The 25,422-nt window shown below is 37.9% G+C and overlaps 1 protein-coding gene, 2 long non-coding RNA genes and 1 other non-coding gene across 4 annotated transcripts; 3 read left to right on the forward strand and 1 right to left on the reverse strand.

Moving 5' to 3' along the window:
- Window positions 1-88: 88 nt before the first annotated feature.
- LOC125780634 (uncharacterized) lies at window positions 89-2,199 on the forward strand. Its single transcript, XR_007423885.1, has 4 exons — window positions 89-420; window positions 1,055-1,105; window positions 1,293-1,445; window positions 1,732-2,199. It is a non-coding gene; the product is annotated as an uncharacterized LOC125780634 (long non-coding RNA).
- Window positions 2,200-3,515: 1,316 nt separating this feature from the next.
- On the reverse strand, window positions 3,516-9,236 carry LOC125780635 (uncharacterized). Its single transcript, XR_007423887.1, has 3 exons — window positions 8,375-9,236; window positions 6,506-6,586; window positions 3,516-5,547 (listed from the first exon to the last, which is right to left on the reverse strand). It is a non-coding gene; the product is annotated as an uncharacterized LOC125780635 (long non-coding RNA).
- trnae-uuc (transfer RNA glutamic acid (anticodon UUC)) lies at window positions 8,416-8,487 on the forward strand. The gene has a single exon. It is a non-coding gene; the product is annotated as a tRNA-Glu (tRNA).
- Window positions 9,237-22,015: 12,779 nt separating the features above from the next.
- Window positions 22,016-24,990, forward strand: LOC111189981 (uncharacterized). Its single transcript, XM_049462946.1, has 4 exons — window positions 22,016-23,725; window positions 23,864-23,947; window positions 24,052-24,255; window positions 24,385-24,990. The coding sequence occupies exons 1-4, from the start codon at window positions 22,097-22,099 to the stop codon at window positions 24,592-24,594; spliced, it is 2,127 nt and encodes a 708-aa protein (XP_049318903.1). The 5' UTR covers window positions 22,016-22,096; the 3' UTR covers window positions 24,595-24,990.
- The last annotated feature ends 432 nt before the right edge of the window (window positions 24,991-25,422 follow it).

Below are 25,422 nucleotides of genomic sequence, written 5' to 3' on the forward strand. Positions count from 1 at the left end.
ACCATAGTAAACCATAGTAATGATAGTACAGTTAAAAAGTGATCTCAACTTTCAGTCATAAACAGAATGCAGGATACCCAGGCCCGTCGCGATGGGGCAGGCAAACCAGGCAATTGCTTGGGGCCCCAAGCTGGCCTGGGGCCCCCAGACAACAACAGGTTAAGAATTAAATGCAGCGACAAACTGTGTGAGCCCCCTTTACATTCTCAAAGTCAATGAGCAATGACACTGTTCTTAGAATCCCCCTCAAGGGGGCCCCTCCCACCAGCTGCTGAAGGCAGGCAGACACTGTCCTGGCAGACAGCCAAGCTTTAGACGCCGGCAAATATGAAACTTAACCATGAAGCGAATTTATCCATCAGGAAGCCAAAAGAGAAAACAAAAGAAGGAAGAGGAACACAAAAAAAACACAAGACAGTGGTAAGTGATGATTTGCACCGGATAAATTAGGCCTACCTGTACAAATGGTGTAATTTAGCAGCAGGTAGGCTAAAAACAATATATACGTCCCGGGTAATGTTTATGTTAGCTAGCTAGCTACGTGCCTGGCAGTCAAAGCTAGGAATAAGTTAGCTAACCAATTAGGTTAGAGGTTAGTGCAGTATACAGGCTCGAACAGGCTGATAATATAGCTCCATAATGTAATATATTATATTAACAGGAAAACACGGGTCTGTTCCAGATTCACTGCTTATTGTATTTCAGCCTACCGTTCTTATCTTCAGTTGAGATTAAGGTGGCGTAGCTTCTCTGAGGTGCTAGCTAGCTATTCTAATCTATGTACCAAATGGTGAGTACTGTCTAGTAGTAACCATGCATGCACTATGCCAGCTGTTCACTGTCTTTAAAGCATCAGTTGCATCTGTCTAATTCTCAGACAACAGCATACTTAAATCTGCTATGTTCAGCTACAAGTATTAAATTTGTAAAGTAGTTAGTTTGAGGTGTTTAGCATTGATAGCTATATCAATGCAGCTGGGATCCATCTAAATATCAAAATCAGAAAAAATATTGTAATGCTATCTCTAACCATATCTTTTCTTTCTACCTCAAGGTGTTTTGCTTAAATTTCTAAGCCCTCTTCCTAAAGATGCCTCTGATGAAGGTAGAGTGAATTTCTCTCACTAAGCTGTTATTACTGACCTCTTACAATTTGTTAATATTGTTATAAAATGGTCATGCATATTTTTGCTGGACATTTCAGATTTTTAAATACGGCCCCTTCTTATGTCTATGTGATGCACGCTGTACCTGAAAAGTGTGTTATATTAATAAAAACGTTCTTTTCCCAGCTGTACCATCAACAGCATCTCTCATTGATGAGAAAGACAATGAGGAAGAAGAAGACATGGAAGAAACTACATCCACTGGTGCCATGGCCTCAACATCAACATACATTGAGTCTGCACTACATCTCAGCACTGGTGTTACCTCAACAGCACAAGGTACCACAAGCACTGTCAATTATAGCTGATATCCTGCACAGTTTCCCATAGTCTTAACTCATAGTGTGCACTATAACATTGTTAGAAAAGGACCAGTGCAAATCACAGATATTGAATTCCCCCAACCTGTGAAAATCAGTCAGTCTTGCCCATGGAAATGTCAGATTTCTGAATATGGGGCCTGTACTTTTGTCTAGGCATCAGACACTCAGTGATGCACTCTGTACATGAAAAGTGTGTTATGTCAATAATGTTTTTCTTATTTTCCTGGCTGTATCATCAACAGCAACTCTCATTGATGAGGAAGACAACATGGGAGAAGAAGATGTGGGAGGAACTACATCCAGTGGTACCATGGCCTCAACATCAACACAAATTGCATCTCCACCACATCTCAGCACTGGTGATACCTTTACAGCACAAGGTACCACAAGCACTTTCATTATATATTTTTGAATATGGGAGTGTTTTGTTTCAGCTGTTCAAATTTACCTTGTGTGTATTTATACTTACTATGCAATTTGCACTTTATTTTTTATAATTGTTGTTATGGGATACTATTGCTGTGTTTTTTTTACATAAAGTGTGTTGGACCTAAACTGTGTGTATATGCTGTGGTTCTTGAAGGTGGACCGCGGCCAGATATGTTTTTTTTTTTGGCCGGAGGGGGGTTTGGGCATGAGATTTCTGGTGTGGAGGTTGGGGGGGCCCCGGTTGGTGTCTTTGCTTGGGGCCCCCAAATACCTTGAAACGGCCCTGAGGATACCACAAGAAGAATACATTAGTATATTAATTTAATGGACTGACTAATTATCAATTCACATTAGTTTAAACATTATTAATCATTATGTTGTGTTGGATTATTTTTCATTTTTTAGGTGGCGGGAATGGGCTTTCATAATATTCTATGTGTTACAACAAAAAATCTGAGAAATGTTAAATCAGAAAAAATATTTTCTAATATTTTAAGCAGTTTGAATGTAGCTAGAGATTTGCTGTAGCTCTAGTTTTCGCAATTCTGCTTCAAGTTTGCAGTTCTTAAAAGATTACTATTGTAGTATTTTGTATCCTGCTAATATTCATTTGTAACCATATATTGTACTCAAGCAATTTTTTTCAGTAAAGGTTAATGTTAAATAATAACAATTGTCTTTCTTTCATTTATTTATACATTAACAAAGTTGAATATCTTACTCCCCTAATCTCCTTTACAACATTAATTTAAACTCATGCATTGTCTCTGACAGGTGACCTTTTTCACACATTTGTATTTGGTTTGTAATTTATTTACATGTTTCTTTTGTTTTGCATTTGTACTGAACACAACATAAGATTAAAGATCAGGCTGTTGAACTGGCCTCATTTTAAAATCTTGTACAAATAAAAATCATACTACTTATACTAATAATATTTTATTATTTCTTTATAATATAATATTTATATATTTATACTAATTACTTATTTATACATGTGAAAGTTACTAATATAACTCTACAGATTGAAAACAATATTGATCATTTACTTATTGTTATTGCTAATTATGTACCCACTTAATTGAGGTGAAATATATTTGAGTGTTTTTTCTTATTTTTTCTTATTTTTTTATTTTCTTTATTACTTACATTTACTTAAAGAGTAGACTAATTCTAATACATTGAAGAAACTTATTACACCTTGTTTATGTCATTTCTAAGTGAAACATAAATAATGTGAGAGAGAGTTTAAACATTGGTATTTGTGTAAAAAAAAAGTGATTATGTACTGTTTATGTACAGTTTTACATTTACTGTGTTTAGTAAATGAAAGCATGATTCTGAGCTGTTTCTGAGGTGAACAATAGCAGCGGTCAGACACTGAAATAGCAGTAAAAAGAGAAGCTGTTCATGTGCACTTATTGTGTTCTGTAGTAAAAATTCCATAACAATGCAAAAAATAATCTAATACAATAAAAGTAACCCATCCGCTTATACAGGTGGTTTCTTGTGTAAATAATTAATCAAAATTACTGTCTTTGTCATTCTAGTGTTAAACCAGGGATTAAAATATATCTCTACCATGTTTTACTGCTACCATTAAAATAGTACACGTCATACAGTATATTAATGCTTATAACTGAACTGCCTATAACTGAAAGGACTGTCACATAACCACATAACTCTGGCTGTAGATTTTATTTTTGTTGATGTTGGATGTAGTTTACATCACATGAAAAGTTTTTTTGTTTGAATTTTTTTATTGCATTTAGTCAATATTTATTGAATTTACATTGATGTATGCTACATAAAACTGCTACCCTTCATGTCAAACATTACTGGCATTTACCTTACTGACATTAGCTTAGCATACATTTAAATGCATGAAAAATCACATGTCATAAATTAAATAAAGTCACACACACACACACACACACACACACACACACACACACACACACACACACACACACTCAAACAGATGCCTTTTATGGTAAATTAGCCAGATGTCTGCTTTTCTTGACTACTTATGGAACTAAAGTTTTTTCTGCCTATACAGTACGTATGCATTAAGAAATATATATATTTTTATTATGGAATATCTTCTGACGTTTACTTACTTTAAAGTAAAATATATACATAATGATTTGAAAAAAGGTTATTGTATATTAATGCTGTTGTATTTAAAATGGCATATTTACAGTAGTAGAAAAACTCATAAGAATCAATTTATTTACCATTTATTGTGTAACATTTGAGCTTGGATTTAATTAGATTTTATTTATTTAATATTATAGAGAAACCCTAATAACTATACAAAACCTAGTAGACCACCAAATCCTACCCCATCAAATAAACATCACTTTAAGTTGAAACTGATGACAAAGAAGAGCATCTGTGTATCAGATAAAGATGTTGCTGTTCTCAGAACAATACACTGATCATTTTAAGGGTGCAGTTCTCAACAATGCTGAACTCAGAAACAATTTACAGGAAGGATGCATCACAGTACTTATGACAGTAATGAACATTGTTAAATAATACTAGACATTTTACACAACACTAATTTGTACAATTTTAGGCTTAAGAATGCTGTAAATTATAATGAATTTAGAATTTAATTAAGTTAAAATATAATGATTAATAATGTTTAAACTAATGTGAATTGATAATTAGTCAGTCCATTAAATTAATATACTAATGTATTCTTCTTGTGGTATCCTGCATTCTGTTTATGACTGAAAGGTGAGATCACTTTTTAACTGTACTATCATTACTATGGTTTACTATGGTAGTTATGAAATTTATCATGACTATATCAACTGAACACTTTAGATCTATGTTGATCTAGATCTATGCACAAAAAAACACTATACAATGAATTTGTTCTGATAAAGAAAACAGGCTGTTTGTTTCATTATATTTGGCCCTTATATAATTTTCTTTGTGTAATTTATTTCAGATTTCATATTTTATTGTGAGAAGGGGTGTGCACTCTGAAGATGAACGTCTCTGATGGGCTTTCCAGCACACCCATCTCAAACCTGTTTAGAAATGCTACAAGCAGGAATCCTTGGGCAGGATATACAGACCCTATGTACATTCCAGGTTATGCAATCAATTTCATTGTGGGTTTACCTATCAATTCCTACGTCTTATGGCTTATTTTGATGAGAAAAGGAAGTGCGGTTGTGTCTGAGTTTTTCGGCCTCAATCTGACTGTTAACGAGATGTTCATCTGCATACGCTGTTTATTCTACGTTCTTAGTTTTGTCTGTTTAGAATTTACACCATTAGTAGTTTTTATGGGGGAGTATTTATCTGCGCCCATCCTCTGTTTCTCTGTTTGATCTGTGTGGAGCGTTACATGGCGGTGGTCCATCCTGTCACTTTCCTGAAGTACAAGCCCCTGAGATACAGGCTGGCATGTTCTGCTGCTGCATGGATGGGAGTTCTTGGCTATTGTATAATCTGTATGTTCATTCCCTTAAATGTCAATAACATCTTTATTTGTACTGTCCTGCCACTTTGGTCAGTTTTCCTCATTATTAAACTATTCTGCTGTTTATCTGTAGTCAGGGCACTGAAGCATCCAGGTCCAGGTCAGAAAGGGAAGGAGAGAGACGAGGCTAATCAGGCAAAGAGAAAAGCAGTTAGCATAATTCTGATAATCACAGTGACCACTGTTATTCAATACTGTCCTGTACTTGTAGCAGGGTTTATTTACAGTGCTATTCTAGAGAGCGTCTTTAACATACTCTGGTGTATTTGTTGCTCCATATCTTTGTTAACTGGTTATGTTCATGCTTTTCTTTACATCTGCAGAGCTGGATGCTTAACAATCTTGCAGCAATAATGTGCACACATCTTTTAGTGAGTGTTCACTCACACTTATACACACACATAGAGAAAAAGAGCAAGAAAGCATAAGCATCAGCAAAAAAAGAAACAAAATGAAACATTTTACACCTGTATACTGTACATTCTATGTGTCGTAACAAAAAAAAACTGAGAAATGATAAATCAAAAAAATATATTTTCTAATATTTTTTGACAAAAATAGTCAAGGTGTGAATGAACCACATGAAATGTCATGAAATGAGGCTACTAACCCTGGTGAAAAAAAATATATACTTACTTAATATATAAAATATATACTATACTTAAAACATATTGAGAAGTTTCTAAGTATGCTGTAAATATGCTAATAGATTTATGCAATTACTTAAAATATATTAAAAGTACATTAATATTATGCTTTCATCAAATGTTTGAAAGTGAAATTCGATCATACTTTTTAAAAAGTACAATATAGTGTATTTTAAATAGACTTTCAGTTTAATGTAATTCAGTATACTTCTAAAATACTTATTTCCAAATATACTTTTGTACATTTTTAGCAAAGTTTGTTAAAAACAACTGTTACGGTAGTTTACTTAAATGTATCATGTAACTTTTTAGAAAGTAAATTAAATTACTACATCAGTAAATATAAATATATAAAATTTGAGTTTCATATTGAAGGAATCAAATCATCACGTTTGAAATTAAATAATTATTTTTAATCAAAAATTAATAAAAACTTACTTTGAAATGTATGATATAGCACACTTTCGTCTGTCACAGCATCACAGTCTGTCACAGTTTCAACAATGAAACATTCTGATCCTAAAATAAAATAAAAGATGAATGTATATACTACATATTTCATATATTACGTAGAAAAGTAGTCTTAAATATCACTTACATTTGTAACTCATTAATAAATAGTGACGTGTTTTACACTTTACAATAAGGCTCCTGTTTACTGGTTATAAGTGTTTGTAACTCATTAATAAATAGTGACGTGTTTTACACTTTACAATAAGGCTCCTGTTTACTGGTTATAAGTGTTTGTAACTCAATAATAAATAGTGACGTGTTTTACACTTTACAATAAGGCTCCTGTTTACTGGTTATAAGTGTTTGTAACTCATTAATAAATAGTGACGTGTTTTACACTTTACAATAAGGCTCCTGTTTACTGGTTATAAGTGTTTGTAACTCAATAATAAATAGTGACGTGTTTTACACTTTACAATAAGGCTCCTGTTTACTGGTTATAAGTGTTTGTAACTCAATAATAAATAGTGACGTGTTTTACACTTTACAATAAGGCTCCCTTTTAGTGGTTATATGTGTTTGTAACTCATTAACAAATACTCATCTACAATTTGAAAATCTTGATCGGCAAAAGCAAAATGGAAAACTACATGCTGGGAGCTGCAGTAATTACTTGCAGTGAAATTGCCTGCAGCAAACCAGTAAAGGAAGGTTACATCTGGAATGCTGTCCTAAAGAAGATGCCACTCAACCTTAAGGATCACAACAGCACTTTCATGTTCTTTGAACATTAGCGCCTGGCAACATTATATCAATATCTGTGACAACCCCAAGGATGATTTCAGATAGTATGCTGAAAATGTCAAGGTAAGGGGTAATTATTGCTTAGCCCTTAGATGTCAATTGTATTATTTCATATGATAATATACACCACATTATTATAAATGACTAAAAGAGTTAGTGGTGGAATGATTAAACTTGGGAGTTAAATGGTTAAACTGATGTTGACTGATGGAGGATATGGAGATGGAGAAGCAAGTTGAGTTAGATGGAGAAGACAAAGTAAGTGAGTATCTGAAAAGATCTGAAATTTAACAATATAGATGGCTGTGGGTTCACTATTTGGCAAACAACAGGTCATTGTTGCCCTTTCTACGTATGTGTTATAACTGATTATTAATGGTTTTTAAGGCATTTACAACCTAATTAGTAACCATTAATAAACTAATTGTAAACCATTTATAAACCCTTTATAAAGGTAGTCTTATTATAAAGTGGTACCTAAAAGTTTAATGTTTAAGAATATAAATAATGTTGGTTTTGTATGTTTGACAATAATCAGAAAATCTATTTGTTCATATAGAACAAACTGTCAATTATTGCAAAGTAGACACGATTCATTCTTTTGAAGTCTTCTGAATTAAAAAACAACCTGGAAATTGCGCGAGTGCAGGTCATTTTCAATTGCATAGCATTTTAAATCTTGAATGACACTGAGGCTTACATTACATCCGAGGCTTGTCATAACCGGCGCGAGATTAAAACGCCTAGACTTTCCTGTATTCAGAGGTTTCCAAATTAAATTCATGTTCTCCTGAAAAAATGGGCTGCATTCTGTATTTCTGTAATTGACGTAGGCATTAAAAACAGAGCAGTGTCTTCTGAAGCTAAACCATTCTATATGGTTCAAAGTAAAACGAGCTGAGGCATCATCGTATCTAACCGTTTTTCCGACGTACATAGCAACACTATATATATCCTTAAGAAAAACATATCCGAAGTAAGTTCCATCTGACAAACGCCAGACTTGATCCTTGAGCGACTGGTTCAGGAATGCTCTCCATTGTTCGGTACCTTTTTAGATTCTCGTCATCGTGCTCTTCTTCTACAGATCCTCCCATATGGTCTAACGCGTAGGATTTCTGGCTTTCATCCAGACGGTCCGGGTTCGAATCCCGGTATGGGAAGCTTTGGTTTTCAGCAACCTCAGAAACACAAGCCATTGCTCCGTTCTCTCGGTCCTTCACACATCTCGCTAACCCCTATCTCTTAAATACACATTTCACTCGTAGGCTTGCTGTGATTGCTCCATAGGAATAACAACCTTATTGGTCAATACTTTTGGCGGGAATATTTTTTTTGACCAATCAGGACAATCTGAATAATGATGGGGGCGGGGCTGGGCGGGACGGGAAGAGGTGGGGATGGGGCAGGAAGGGCGGAGGGATGGGCGGGGCGGTGTGTCACCATGGTTTAAATTACCTCATATCCAAAACATGAATGACGAATGGCAGGGGTAATTACACACCACCAGTTAATAATTACCGGAGACTCGTGGTCATTGATATCAGAAAAATAATTAAGAGAGTTCAAGGGTCAGGGGATCTGAGGGGTCAATGGTAATTACAGATGATTGAAAACATAATTACTAACTGACAGCATCATAGGGTGATCTGAGGGGTCAAATGTCACATTCCAGAAAAGGAGGCACGGGGTGTGGGAGGGGTCAAAGGGCACATGGCAAAGGTCAAAGGTAATTACAGATGAATGAAAACATAATTACTAACAGATGTCATCATAGGGTGATCTGAGGGGTCAAAGGTCACATTCCAGAAATTAGAGGCACGTGGTGTGGGGGAGGGGTCAAAAAAGGCACCTAGCAAAGGTCAAAGGTCACCTGTCAAAAAGTTTGATGGATTGTGCCTCTTATTATCTCTCTGTTAATTTTAATAAGAAAAAATGTATTATTTCTGCTTATGCAGACGACAACACAGTGATCGTTAAATCCAAAAAAGAACTAGAAATCATTCAAAATCACTTTAAAGAATATGAACGAGCTTCAGGCTCAAAATTAAATATGTTTTAATATGTTATTAAAACATACATTCTCTGTAAAATTCTTTTTTTATCTTGCATTTTCCCCCTACTGAATCATGGTCTAAAAAACTTAACCTTTGTTTTAATTTTTTTATAAGGGTACAACTTGTGAAATTGCTAAAAGAGAATTAGCTTTTTAAAAGTAAAGATATAGGTGGTTTAGGTGCAGTAGATATAGGTCTTAAATGTAAAATAGCATTCTCTAAAATAACAGCAAGCGGTCTATATAGACAAGCTGAATGGATAGGCAACGTAACTAACTGGAAACAGAAAAAAAAGATGTAAAACTAGATGTAATTATCCCTATTATCTAATTATATATACAGACTTTATAAATAAATATTATTCTTTAAATATAGATTGGGTTTTCGATACAAATAAAAAATATATAATAAAATTATAATATAGAGATATTTTGTATGGTGGTATTATTAATTATAAAACATATACAAATAAATGAATATCAACTAATAGTTAATAATATAAATTCTAAATTACTCTCTGAAAAGTTGCGTGACACATCTTGGCTGATCTCGATCAGACGACTCCCAGTTAGAGCGTTAGTAAAACGGAGTTGCTTTGTTAAAACTTCCAAAAATGCCAAATTGCGACAATGATGAATAAATTAAAAACTATTAATTTTACATGCCCAATAAATCAAAAAACAATTATATATGTTATTTTTAATGACAAACTCTCAGTAACAGAAAAAGAAATAATTTGGTTGGTTATATGCATTACAAAATATAAACTGTGGATTTCTAGATGTCGTATGACAATAGACCAGGGGTGTCCAAACTACGACCCGCGGGCCATTTGCGGCCCGTTTCCTTTTTTGGAGCGGCCCGCGAGGTATTTTAGAAATAGAATGAAAGTTGGCCCGCTGTTAAGCAGGTTTTTATAATGTGAGATTCAAAGTTTGAACGCTAGGTGTCAGAAACGGGCCAAAGAGTCGGATGCGCAGGGTGCGCATTTCTAGCGCAGAAAAACGGGGCAAAGAGTCTAAAAGTTTCCGTAATTAAGGAGTTTTATATTAACATCATGAAATTAAACATCAATTTGAAAAATCTTAGTTTACACAACACGTCAAAGATGTCAAAGATAAAGATAGTTAGTCAAGTAAAATGGTGTGTAAATTAAATATTCAGAAAAATGTATTATTTAAAGTGGTATATTTCATTATTTGTTTTATTACAGAGTCTGTGGCCCGTGACTTCAAATATATTTCTCCTTCTGACCCCCAACAAAAAAAGTTTGGACACCCCTGCAATAGACCATGTTTATGTGTCAAGTGATACTGGCTACGTTTACATGCAGCCTAATAATCCGTTAATAATCAGACTAGTAGCTCAATCAGAATAGAGCACATCCATGTATGTCACCTTAATCGGAATAGAGTAGTCTGATTGAAGCCATTCCAAATACAATTTCTATCCGATAGAACGAGGTGGATAATCCTTTAAATAATCCGTTAAATAGAAGAATAATAGCCTTGTAAACACCTGTATCTGATTAGATCCCTAATCGGAATGTATAAGTACGTATCGCGCATGTGCGTGTGCAGCACGGCGGAAGTTTACAACGCTGAACATGGCGGGAGCAAAAAACTGGTTTACAGAAGAGACCAAATTTATGTTGGAAACATTAAAAGAACTGAAGATTGTTAGCAGGATGGACGGTCGTAAATCACACAATACTGAGTTATTTAGACAGGTATTTGAGCAAATGAAGGACAGTGGATTCACACGAACTGTAGAGCAAATTAAAAACCGATGGAAGTTCCTAAAATCTGCGTATTACAAAGCTAAGAGCCAGAATGCTAGAAGCGGCTCTTTTCCATTTTATGAAATTATGGACGAATTCATGGGGGACCGACCTCTTGCTAACACGGATGAAAACGGCGTGGAAGCTGACGACTTGCCAACCGAGGAGGTTATAGTGGAAAACGTTATCGGGGGTAAGTGCATTTTTAGGTCACTTTAGTTTACTGATTAACTGCCAACGACGAAGCGTGTTTTCCTTGTCTACTTAGATTTAAACCTTTTTTACTGTTTAGCTAGCTAAGACTTATGAATTTTCTTTAATTATGTTTTTCAAAGATTCCAGCTCTGATGACCATTCAGACGAGAACACCTCTGATATTGCTGTCCCTGAATTTACTGGATCCAGCTCCAGCTTCCAGTCTGACGAAAGCAATGGGCAATCATTTTTAGGTCAACAAAAAAGTACAGCAACCCTTTTCAAATATTTAGATATATTGTTTGACATGTAATGTTTATTTATATATCGTTATGTTCCATTATCGTTAAGTTACCCTTAAAGCTAAATTGTTATTGTTCATTTCTTTTTTCTTTGTTATTTCTTTGTTTGGATTAGTCGCCAAGAAGCCGTTTATTTATTATTCGTTAGTTTAGTTATGTCTGTTGGTTATGTCAGTTTAGTTACTATTTATTATTCGTTAGATTAAAGATCTGGTACTATTTTGGGATTGATTTAGTAGGTTATTTTCCAATTTTATATATATTTTTTTCCTTCTGTTATATTGTTTATTTACTTCGGGATATATATACATTTTTGCTAATATTATTTTATTGTTTTTTTACTGCTGTGTTGATTATTTCGTTTAAATTTCTTGGAATGCGTTAGACTATATTTCTTTCAGAATTTTGAGATAGTTTAGTTCGAGCTGTTATTATTAAATTTTGTTATTAGCTTATTAGCGTCTAGCTGGTTGCTAGCTTATTTGTCATTTAGCACACAGAACTTTACTGATATTTAATGAATGTCGATTTATTAATTCAATAGCCATACCTAAGTATTTTAAGCCAGACAGACTGTGTGATTTTTTTTATGAGGTGCAGAGAGCAAGTAGGCGGTAAAGCTTATCTGTACAAAAAATCCAGCCAGACCCGAGCTGAGCCCGCACGTTCGGCTCGACCCGACCCATGAGACGGAGCCCGATTTAAATTTTAACTACAATTCTGAGATGTACATGCTGTACTTCATAATTTCTTCCACCAAAACTGTCCATTATCTGCATCTCCGCGAGGTGCGCAGCGCACCGATTAACTCACGTGTGGAGATTTAAATGCGTGGATGAGCTGTAACTTGTGGAACATCAAAGTTCACGGTGTGATTTGTTAGACCATTTTCTTAAGCCGAACCGACAGAGCGCAAGGGAAGCGGTGGGAATTTTCAACAAGCCCGGGTAGGGGGGGGGGGGGGGGGGGGGGTCTTCTGAAAGAGCTCAGAGTGACAAAGAACACGGGCATCATGTGCACTTCCTGGCATCTTGCAGCTAATGTTCCAGAAACTTAAGATAAAAAATAATAAACTACTTGATACCTGTTTTATGTTGATGTACTTGTGTGAGTCTAGTAATATTTATTATCATCAGTAAATCAGGGGAGTTGCTGATGTACTAAAATGTTTGCACAGTTCTGAAAAAAAAAATGCAAATTTGGAATGTGAAAAAATATGCCCTGAAACTCACTCACCAGCCTTGGTCATCAACAACTCCCTGCAGCACATAGGAGGGCCAACCTTTTCTGTTCACAAAATCTTTGTAGCCATCTGAGGGGGGCAGAACAGGAATGTGTGCTCCATTGATCAGTCCAATAATCAGAGGTATATGGGAAGTTGCCTCAAATCTGCTTGCTGGCTCCAGGGTTTCTTGTTCATTTGGGACTTTTATTAAATTTTTTGATTGGCGACTGTACCATACCTTTGCAAAAAAGATATACAAATTTCTTAACTGTGCTTTTATGGATGCCAAACTGGCTGGCGATAACGCGGTACTCGGCGCACGACCCTAGCTTGTACATCGCAACAGCAACGTGCATAATGGTTAGAACAGGTGCTCTTACGGTATGTTTTGCAGGGGCGAGATAACTTTTCATTAGGTCGCATAAAGTCATGAAACACCGCCGTATCATGCGAAAGTTTTGCTTCCATTAGGTGTCAGAGAATTTGTGTAGTGCGACTCTCTCCCACCAGTCTTTACTCCTGACTTTCATCCACTGGTTCCTAGTCATGGGTGTTGGGACTGGCATCCAGCTCACTTGCCTCGGAATGTTCGAAGACATGGAGGACATAAGGTCTTCGTCTCGCCCCTTCTTTAACAGGAAAATGTGAATTAAGTTGTCCTGAGTCTGCCATAATTTTAACGCGGTTAAAGAAATAAACGTACTAACGGCAAACTCTGGAAACATAGCTAGTGAGCAAGTTGCTGTTGCCCCTCTGCGCTGGCTCGCATCAACTGATGCTCGTTGTCATGGTTACGTGCACACTAAGCAATACTACACCTGCGCTTCATGTTTGATCGGATAACTTGTAGCATGCATATAAACGGAGAGTTTACTCAGACTATTAGGGAAAGTGTACATATAAACCCCTCAGTCAGACTCTAGAATCGGAATGAATTCATTCGGATTGGAAGAAAGCTTTGCATGTAAACATAACCACTGAGACCCGCACTTTCCTGCTCTGCCCCTCCCCCTGCTCCCCCAATCACAGTGAATTAACAATAAACCGAACATAAATGCAGATTCACTACATTGGTCCCCCCTTAACAAGTCCCTCGCCCCAAAGGATCAGTAAACAAAGTCCCTGAGATGACCTGGGGCCCTCCTCTGTCTCTGGGGCCTACTGGGGCTGCCCCTAAGGGACTGTACTTGCTGCTGAACAGGGGGAGAGTCTGGGGGTGTGACAGACTGTGGGGAGTTGGAAAGGGGAACGGTGAGTGAGTCTGGGGGTGTAGCCCTCTGGCTTCTTTGGGAAGGGGATGAGGGTGCAGGCCGAGGATGGGGGCGTACATCCCCCCTGTATGGGGCCAACCTGTCCCGGTGGATGAGGTGGAATGCTGCACAGCCGATCTGTAGGCCAAAAGAACAAGGAGAAGGTGCATGTCCCAGTCATGCTGGTGTTCTGCTGTGAGTATGGCGAGCTGTTTTGCAAGTGTCCTGTTAAAGCGTTCAACTAGCCAGTCACTCTGTGGATGCAGTGGGGTGGTCCTAGTCTTTTGCATACCCAGGCGTTCGCACATAGCAGAGAAAACACTTGACTCAAAGTTTCGTCCCTGGTCGCTGTGGAGGACCTCAGCTGCTCCAAACCTGGAAAACATGCTTCCTACCAGCGCATGTGCAACAGTCCCTGCCTCCTGGTCTGGTATAGCATAATGCCTCTGGCCATTTTGTGAAATAGTCCATAGCAATGAGGACATAACGGTTCCCTTTGTCTGAACGGAGAAAAGGGCCCATTATGTCTATTGCAACTCTTTTCATTGGGGCCCCAACTGCCGGCTGTTGGAGCTGGGCACGGGACTGGTCTGGGGGGCCTTTGTGAGCAGTACACAGGTCACATCGGCGGCAAAAGTCCTCCACATTCACCACTTTCTCCCCTTCTTGATCGACTTGGCTCAGCACTGCTCCCATCCCCACGTCGCTTGCATCCGTGTCCAGCACAAATGGCAAATTGGGGTCTGGGGGGGTGAGGATGGGTGAGCCGGTCAATGCCTCCTTTAAGCAGCTGAAGGCCTGCTCGCTATCCGGTGTCCAGACAAAATCACTGCCCTTACGTTGCAGCTGGAACAGGGGCGCAGCTATGCAAGAGAAGCCATGCATAAAGCGCCTGTAGTCGGATGCCAGCCCAATAAAGCTCTTTAGCTCCCTCAGATTGGAGGGAGATGGCCAGTCCTTCATAACCTGCACTTTTTCCTCCAAGGTGTTAATGCCCTCCCCTCCAATCCTGTGGCCTAGAAACTCTAGTTCTCTCCACATAAGACAGCACTTGTCTGGGTGGAGCTTCAGACCTGCTGCTGCCATCTTTTGTAGGGCCTGCTGCAGGGATGCGAAGGCGGCCTTGAAGGAGCTCCCGTGCACCAGAATGAAACAGAGAACACGAAAATGCCACAGCCCTCTCCCAGTGCAGAAAGCAGTCTTTGGTTTAGCATCAGGGCTCAGGAGAACCTGCCAGTACCCGCTGTGTAGATCCAAAGAGGAGAACCAGGACGAGCCTGACACCAAGTCTAGTGACTCATCAATGCGGGGCAGCGGGTACTATTTTTTTTTTGTGACACTGTTCAGAGGTCTATAGTCCACACAAAATCTCATTTTTGAGCTCTTTTTCTTGTTGACCATCTCAACCCCCGAGGCCCAGGGGCTGTCGGAGGGCTCACAGCTCCTCTTTTTGTTGGGGTTCTAAGTTATCACAGTTCTGCTGCCATATCTCCCTTACTGCTGCCTGTCTGTCAGCTCCTCCACCCACAGGTTGTTGGTCAAGGGGGGGTGGATGTACACAGGTCGGGGACTGGGGTGTGAGAGGAAGGGGGTTGTGGAAAAAAACAGGGGGTAAGGAGGGGGTTGAGATTTCTGCGGCTCTTGTGGTGGCTGGGAGCGGGCATGGGTCTTGGACTGCTGCGACCCAGACCTCAAAGTTCACTGACATGTCCCCAACCCGAATAGTGATCACCACTCTTCCAAGCATCCGGGCTAGCTCGCCAGTCACTGTTCAAAGTTTCACAACTGTAGATTCCAATCGCGTTTCAACTGGAACCAGATCTGGCCGCTCTAAAGTAGCAGTGGAGCTTGTGTCGACCAAGGCCACACATGGGGTGCCTGCCAGGGCGATGGAGACATGGCAAATGTTCCCAGCGTGCGTCCAGCCCTTGACCCGTGCAGACTCTGTGATGTCATCTGCTTCAGGGGGGAGTGGAGCCCTGCTCCCTTGGTTGGGCACCATCCTGCAGGGGCAGGTGGGACCCAAGGGCAGGGGTCTGTGTTGTCCCATTTACACAGACCCCGCATCGTTTCCCTGACGACTAACTTGCTTGGGGCACTGCAAGCTGATGTGACCGGCCTGGCCACACACCCAGCACACTGGAGGGCTCTGACGAAGAGGAGTGCCACTGCGTGGTGACTGCAGCGACATTGCACGGATCAGTTCAGTTATGTGATAAGTTCTCTGCAGCTGCTCCCACTGCCTCTCTCTCTAGAGCCAGCTCCAGTGCCTCCTGCAGCGTGCGAGGATGTGCCAGCTGGGTCTGTATGCATGTGTCTGTATACTACAGATAGCACGGATGAACTGATCTCTGGCTAGCTCACTTTGCACATCAGCGGCCATGTAGGAGTATGCTCTTCTAGTCAGGGTTTCAATGTCATTAGCTAGTGCACAAAGTGGCTCCCCACTCAGTCTGTGCTTGCTGGCTAGCTCTGAACGCAGAACACCTGGCTGGTTACACTGTCCGGAACGGCGCTCCAGAGCCCCCACTAAAGCCACATAGTCATCCCTTTCAGCTGAGCTAAACAGTAGCAAGCATGTTAGAGCTTCATCAGTAAGGCACAGAGCCAGCTGCAGTGCTTTCATGTTCTCTGACCAGCCCACGCTAACAGTTCAAATTGGGCGTGAAAAGCCTCCCAGTCCACTCTACCGGAGTATTTCTGTGTTTTCACTTGGAGCTGGTTAACATGGTTGCCCCATTTGTTTACCTTTGGCCACACGGCACTGTGAGTATATGATAGTACTGTTTTTATAAAATCAAATACAGAATTGGATATTATATATGATCACTTTTTAAACTACTATAAGCTCGTTTCTGGTGGAGTTCTTTCTCTTCTCGTCAACAGGGAGCAAGAGCAGCTACAATTTCCGGCCGCTTTTAGCTTCTGAGTGCGAGGAGAGAGAGCGCAAGTTTAGACCGCGGCCCCCGTCGCTCCTTTGTCCCTTTTTTTTCTTTTCTCTGGATTGTGCTGGAGTGTGCTGAGTGATCCGCTGCTGAGAACCACGCCGCCGGGGTGATGCCGGAGCGTCCTCTGTATATATGTTTTTTTTATGATAACGGTGATATTATATCAGAACCTAAAAAGTGTAAGAGAGACAATTTGCTCCTTATGTAAAGATATGTATAAAGAAATTATAATTGATAAAAGTATGATTGTAAAGTTTTTAAGTGAAAAATGCAACAATAATTTAGATCATGAAAATAACAGAAAAAGAAGTTGTTGAAGCTATCAAACCGCTAAATAGCAAGAAATGTCCTGGGAAAGATGGCCTCCCTGCTGAATTTTATCATGAAAGTGCACTCTTATTAACACAGGTGTACAATGAAGGTATTGAACGGGGTTTTATGTATAGTAGTTTTTTATGATTGGATACTTTCACTTTTATATAAGAAAGATGATAAGAGACATTAACAACTGGAAGCTCTTAACTTTAATAAACTTGAACTATAAAATTCTTGCTAAAATCATCATGAACAAGCTGTATGGTGTTATGGACGATGTCATCACACATGAACAGACTTGCTCTATAAAAGGCAGAAAAATGTGGGACAATCTATGTATTTTAAGATAACTTGTGTATGAAAATGGTAAACAATCTTTTTATGTTGTTGCATTAGACCAGAAGAAAGCATTTGATTATGTTTCAAGGGAATATTTGTGGGAAGTTTTAAAAATGTACAATTTTCCTCTAGATTTTATTGAAATGATTAAGTGTCTGTTTGCAGAAAAGAATGTACAAATTAATGTTGAAGAGTAACTGTTTATTTTACTTTGAGTGAATTGACAAATATCTTTCAATTATGATCACTTACCTTAGTATCTATAATTACATAATCATTGTGTGAAACCTTGTATTTTATATGCATTAACCAATACTCACCTTACATTTGATCATTTTTACTCAGTGTATTTTACACGCATTTATATAGAAGATTAACCAATAATCACAATATATCCTTTACATATATAGTAAAACATTGTTTGATCAGGCATGTGACTAACACAGACTTTATTATGACAAATTAACCCACACGATACATAAGGCGTTTACTAACACATAGGGTATATTGTATGACGGTCTAACCACGCGCCACTAACACATTAACATATAACATATGAGATCTATTGTGAGACTTGTGTAGCTCATGCTTGAAGCATTTCGTTTACTGCATGTCTTTGACTAACGGCCATCAATCATCAGCTAGTGCACTCTGTACGAACTAAATTGATACAAAGGAGGCTTCAGGACGAACAGTGTGGCCTTTCTCTCTGTGCGTGCAAAGTCCTTCACCTACCAAAGCGGGAGGACGCGCGCACATAGGGAGGGCGGCACTGTCTAATTACTGAAACAATATCACACTGTCTGACTGGACCCAGTCAATTCTTGAAACAATACCACACTGTCCGGCTGGATACAGTCAAGGCCAAACACTAGTGGTCCGGTCAGACCTGTGAAACTTGAGTATTAACACGTGAAATTACGCATGCTAACATGAGATGATTTTAGCAACGCCTCATCAGCAGGTTTCACGTCATTTGGGGTATAAACATGGAGTCAGATCAGAGGGGGGTCAGAACTTCTACTGGGACGGCTGTTAACTGTCTTGTATGTATTGGTTCTCCTGAATTCAGTAATAAATACTTGGTTTGCTTTCAACTTCACTCCACCTGTCTACGACTCTCTATCAAACGAACACGTAGGGGAGTTGTACCCCGGACGAGAGGTGGGGGTTAACCCACCTTTCATTTTCTTTTCTACAACAATTTGGTGACCCCGACGAGTCTGGCAGAGGACAGCATCCGGCACTGATCCACTCACGGCCGAACTTAACAAAACAGGTAAGCAGAGCCGGTTTAATCAAATTCTGCATATTGGCCATTTCAAATTTGAGTGGAGCGGCGCTCGGGCTGCAGTCCGGAGGGAGCAGTAAGCATACCAATGTATTTTACTCGTCATTTGTATATATGTGAGTAGAGACAAGGGTCTCCTCTGGTTTTATATATATGTGAGTAGAGACAAGGGTCTCCTCTGGTTTTATATATATGTGAGTAGAGACAAAGGTCTCCTCTGGTTTTATATATATGTGAGTAGAGACAAGGGTCTCCTCTGGTTTTAAGGATTGGAAGCTGGTGTGTCCCCCCAGCTTCTGACGAGATGTTCGGATAACGGCTAGGTGTAAGCCCACCTCGAGATTGATCCGCTCGTGAACAGGTTCGGAAAATAACAAAACCAAATAAAAAACAAATACAAATAAAAAATAAATATATATATATATATATATATATATATATATATATATATATATATATATATATATATATATATATATATATATATATATATATATATATAAATAATAATAAACATAAAAAGAATAGAAACAGACGCTGTTCCTGCTCTAGACATTTGGTAAAATTAGTAGGCGCTGTACCTACTATGTAGTACTAAGACAGAGTGCGTGAAACAGAAGTGTGTGCGTATGTGTTGGAGTGTGTGTGAAACTGTGTGAGAACGGGGCTCCTGTGAGCGGTGTGATTGGTTGAGTGTACGAAGTCGTGAGTGACAACAAAATAGGAATGGATGAGTCCCACTGCAGGGGAGGAGTCCAAGGTGAAGTAGGTGGAGTTGGTCCAGCCTATTGGTTTTAGACTGAGAGGTTGGTTTTATTTGTGAATTAACGCTTGTGGGACATCATAGAAAATAGAACATCAGTTCAGTAGGGAAATAGAGTAATACACAGTGAAAATGGGGGACAGAGGTGAACAGGGGGAAAAGGCTTTTGTATGGAGATTATATATATATATATATATATATATATATATATATATATATATATATATATATATATATATATATATATGGGTGATTCTCACGAAATCAGACTAATGAGGTGGCATTAAGGAGTGTGATGAACAGGTAAATGCTATCAATTTGGGAAACACTGGTTTATAAACATCTCATCATAGGCTATATTGGAAGTGATTAAAAGAAGACATTGTGATATTTTAAATTATGTATTTTTTATAATTTAGTGTGAAATTCTCAGTACCGCAACGCGTCCATTGCTGAATTTCGGCTCTTCAATTACACAATTTTTATATTTAAAATAAATAAATAATAAAAAACTTAAATGTATCTCATAAAGTAAATTGTTACAGTCAATAAAAATGTATTACTTGGAATTCATTGGTAAAAGAAAAGAAAATATTTAGAAAAATAACTTTGGTCAGAACCAATGTTCTCAGCCTCCGCAACAATTTTCAAGCACCATTTAAGCCCACAAGGAACAGAAAAAAAACAGCCATTTTGAGAGGGGGGACACCTTTTACTACGACACCCAAGATGGCTACCAGGTAAGCACCTAATTTTATACCTCTCCAGATAAATGTTAAAAACTTGGTTGTCAGCGAGCATACACAACTTTTTGTTTCTCATTACCGAAACAGCTAGTTTTTAATGTTTAAAAAAATAAAAATTTTATTGTGTTTTGGGAATTTTTAAGGTTTTTAAAGTCTAAATACAAAAAGCTAGCAAAAGTTTAGCCAGGCATCATGGTGGCCCCACAGAGATCAAAGAAGGTTAAGGTCCCTCATACTCCGCAACAGCCTTCTCATACACCGCAACAATTTAAGGCCTGTTGCGGTAGAGAGATTCACTGTTGCGGTAAAGAGAAATTAATGTTTTAAGTGACATGAACTTTTATATATATATATATTGTTTCATAAAAAAGCCTTTATTTACTTATAATAAACAATATATAAAACAATACATGATGCAATTTCAGATACTAAACAGATTTATGTAGCAGGGCAGTGACACCCATATAACTTCCGAATAAGATATAAAAAAAATAATAATAATATATATATATATATATATATATATATATATATATATATATATATAAATATAAATTTCATGAAACAACCTTTATTAACAGTTTATAACAAAAGTTTTCATGAAATTTATATATTATTTATATATATATATATATATATATATATATATATAATATATATATATATATTTTTTATATCTTATTCGGAAGTTATATATAAAAGTTGTTTCATGAAAAAAAATATATATATAATAAAAGATGTTTCATGAAATGTATATATTATATATATATACACACACACACATATATATATATATATATATATAAATATATATATATATATATATACACACATTTCATTAAACAACTTTTATGAACAGTTTGTTTTTATATCTTATTCAGAAGTTGTATGGGTGTCACGGTGGTCTTTTATAATTGAGCACTGCCCTGCTACATAAATCTGTTTAGTATATGAAATTGCATCATGTATTGTTTTATTACTATTTTACAGCTTGTCATTTTGAAATAATATACATGGCATTATAAAATGTGTGGTTCAATGTATGAATGCAATGATATCTCTATCCATATAAGCTCTATTTGTAAATATTAATGTAATATTTCTACCATTTAATTTTTTTTAATCAACTGTAATATGCAATGTTACTTCCTTCCAGACAAGAATCTGTTCTGAAAAAAAAAGCATCCGCAAAGGCTAGGCTGGCTAAGTTCAGAGAGAAAATCTACAGCAATCCTGAGCTACTTGAGGAGTACAGATTGAAAGAGAGAGAGAGGTTCGGTGACAGGGAGATAATAGGGACACACACACACAAACACACACACACAGGTGGAGACAGACTGTGAAAGACAGACAGGCAGAAAAACAGGCGTGTACATGAGGCTGAGGCAGATAATGACACACAATGAACTCCAAAAATAAATAACAATGCTTGTGCACATTACTTTCACTTCAGTGTAATGCCTATGTTCAGTAACACATATATTGGGTTCTTCTTTCAGGTATCAGAAACGTAAGGAGAGTGGTAAAATAAAGACTGTCAAGGATCTTACGAAAAGGCAGCATGATAAAAAAAAAACTACAGTGGAGACAATATTCAGCGAAAAGCTACAAGAACAAAAAACAAACCCAACGTGTTCTCAACCTCACTCCAGATTCTTCAGTGAATGAATTAAGTGATTCTTCAGCAATAGCAAAAGTAAATGTGTCAACACCTGAGGACCACGTGTCAACACAAGAAAATTTGTCAACACCAACACTGCAGTCATCAATCCCAAAGAGAAGCGCAATCAGAAAGAAATCAAACGTTGTCAACAGATTGAGGGCCAAACTAAGACAGGCAGAAGAAAAATGTAAAAAAAACAGAAAAGAACTGCAGAATCTCAACAAGAAATTTAGGAGACTTAAAGCTCAAAGGGTGACTGTGACCAAGCAGATAGCTACAACCTCCAAAAACAAAAAAGTCAGGCAGCAGAAAAGTGGCATTTCACTCAACAGCAAGAGGAGATGCCTGTTGAAGATGGTACATTCTTTCCTTCATCGGGATGATGTATCCAGTGTGGTCAACGGCAAATCTGGGGAGATCCGGCGGAGAGGAGTGGTTCATAGGAAAAGGCACTTGTGTGACACAATGGCTAACCTTCACAAGAGGTTTTGTGGTGAAAACCCGAATCAAAATGTGTCTAAGGCGCATTTCTTCAAGCTTAGACCGTTTTGGATTGTTAGGCCAAAAGTTGCTGACAGGGATACATGTGCATGCAAGCTGCATGAAAATTTCAGTTTCAAAATAAAAAAGTTACATCAGCTTGGAGTGATAGAATCATCTTGCGCAGGTGATGTCATACAGTCAGTTGTGTGCAACACCAACAACATTGACTGTATGTACAATCGTTGTGAGGTATGCAAAGACAGAGTGATTCCAACAGCACTTGATGAGGAAAACAAGGGCATCATCATCACCTGGCAGGAGTGGGTGACCAGGTCGGTCACGGTGGAGAGGACCGGGAAAGCTTCAACCAAGGAGAAAGAAGTAAAGAACACAGCATGTGAAAATCGTAGTACCTCCATTGAGAAGTTAGTAGCTCTTACCATGGAACATCTCCCTAACTTTGCAGTGCATATCTTCAACATCAGGCACCAGTTTTCCGCTCTCAAGACAATGAAGGATAGTATCCATGACGATGATGTGATTGTACATGTCGATTACAGCGAAAATTGGAGCTGCAAGTATGCACGTGAAGTGAAGGATACCCATTTTGGAGGTGGGAACCAGCAGGTGACCCTCCACACTGGTGTGTTGTACAGTAAGGGAATGGTGGAAGCCTTTGCATCAGTGTCTCCTTGCCTCCAACATGATGCAACAGCAACATGGGCCCACCTGGAACCTGTCTTGAGGTACATCCGTCAAAAATACCCCAATGTATGCAACATACATTTCATTTCTGATGGCCCAACATCCCAATACAGAAATAAAACATCGTTCTACTTGGCTTCCACTATACCATTCCTCCATGGATTTACATATGTCACATGGAACTTCACAGAGGCGTCTCATGGCAAAGGAGCTCCAGACGGCGTGGGGGCAGCCTTAAAAAATCTGGCAGACCGAATAGTTGCATATGGCCAAAGCATCCCAGATGCAGATATTCTGTTTCAGCAGCTCACCCTGAACTCCTCTGTGATTCTATTCCAGGTGTGTGTGAGTGTGTGTTTGTGTAACTATGTTTTAGGTTAGATTGTACATTGATGTTTGGTTGAACACAATTTCTATCTTCTGTAAAACGCCTGTGACTTAAAAAACTGATAATGAAGTTCACTATGACTTTGACAGGTGTCGGAGGACAAAATTAAGGAGAGGGGTGAATTGGTTCCTCCACACCTTAAGGCAATCCCAGGGACAATGAAAATCCACCAAGTAGGTCAAAATTAATACATTAATTTGCTCACATAACAAGTCACATTACCCACACATGCTGTAAGTTAGTACATTCAAACTGTTTTTGTTAATCTATGCAACAGCTGATGTCCACCACCCCTGGGGTAGTCCACACGAGGGACGTGTCGTGTTTCTGTGAGAAAAATTGTCAGTGCTTCTATCCATCCCGCCATGCGTTTGCTGAGGAAGAAGAGGGTTTCACAACGCCACCAGAGGCCACCATAGAGGTTGGCCAGTGGGTCCTCGTGGAATATGACAATAATCTGTTCCCCGGTGTAGTTACACAGGTAACATTTATTTCAAGTCACTACTTTCAATGGAAACTACAGTGTCAGGCTTGTATAGACCCAGTTTCAAAAGAGTGCTGGAGAGGCAAGTCGATGGCGCACTCTTAAAATTCTTTTTCTAAAATACAGATTGCAGATGACCAATATGAGGTGGACACCATGAACTGTGCCGGGGAAAACCGCTTCTATGTTCCATCCATAAGGTTTTCTGGGGAAAAGGTCTGGTATTACCGCCAGGACATCAGAGACCAAATTCCTGAGCCTCTGCCGGTCACCTCCTCTGCTAGGCATTTCTGTGTTTTGCCTGATATTTGGGCTAAACACAAACAGCGCACCTGAGGCGTATTGTATTACAAATTGGATGTATATTGAATTGCTTGTTTAATTTTAATTTAGTTGCACATTGATATTTATATCTGTCATGAAATTAATTCTTAATAAAATAGTTGTTTTATGAGATGTTGAATTACTTATTTTGTATTTAAACATTCCATTTCAATTTAGTTATACAGTGATGTTTAACGTTTTAAGGAATTTATGTCTAATGAGGTATGTTGAAATTTGTTTTATTAAAATACACAGTTCAAAATAGGATATTTTCACAGCTTGAGTCTTACTGAGAATAATTTTCAACAGAAAATGCCACATTTTGTTCAATATTACTACTCCATACAAAACTCAAGAAGTACATCATTAGAATTTGTTATTTATTCACAGCATTCACACTCTGTGTTTGTTGTGTAAAGTGTTATTGTTAATTAAGTAGGAATCCTTGTAATGACTCTCTTTACCGAAACATTGACTCTCTTTACCGAAACACCATTCTCTTTACCGCAACACATATTTATTTACTAATTATTTTACTGTTATAAAACAAATTCTAGTTTATAATGGTATTTGGATAAATTGTATTTCTTCATAGGTCATCTGTACTAAATAAGTAATTATACATGTAATTTTTCAGTTAAATATCCTGAAAAGACAGGACATGAATCATGAAATCTGTTGCGGTAATGAGACAAATCATAAAATAAAAAAAAAAGGGAAACTTATAAATATAATATTTTCTGGGTTATATACACATATGAGCCCAACTGTTAATAATATCTATTTAAAAAGTAACAAATGTGTAACTTTTAAACCATATCTGTTCTGTGTTATCATGTT

The sequence above is a fragment of the Astyanax mexicanus genome, chromosome 13 (genome assembly GCF_023375975.1).
Source record: "Astyanax mexicanus isolate ESR-SI-001 chromosome 13, AstMex3_surface, whole genome shotgun sequence".
Lineage (NCBI taxonomy): Eukaryota > Metazoa > Chordata > Actinopteri > Characiformes > Acestrorhamphidae > Astyanax > Astyanax mexicanus.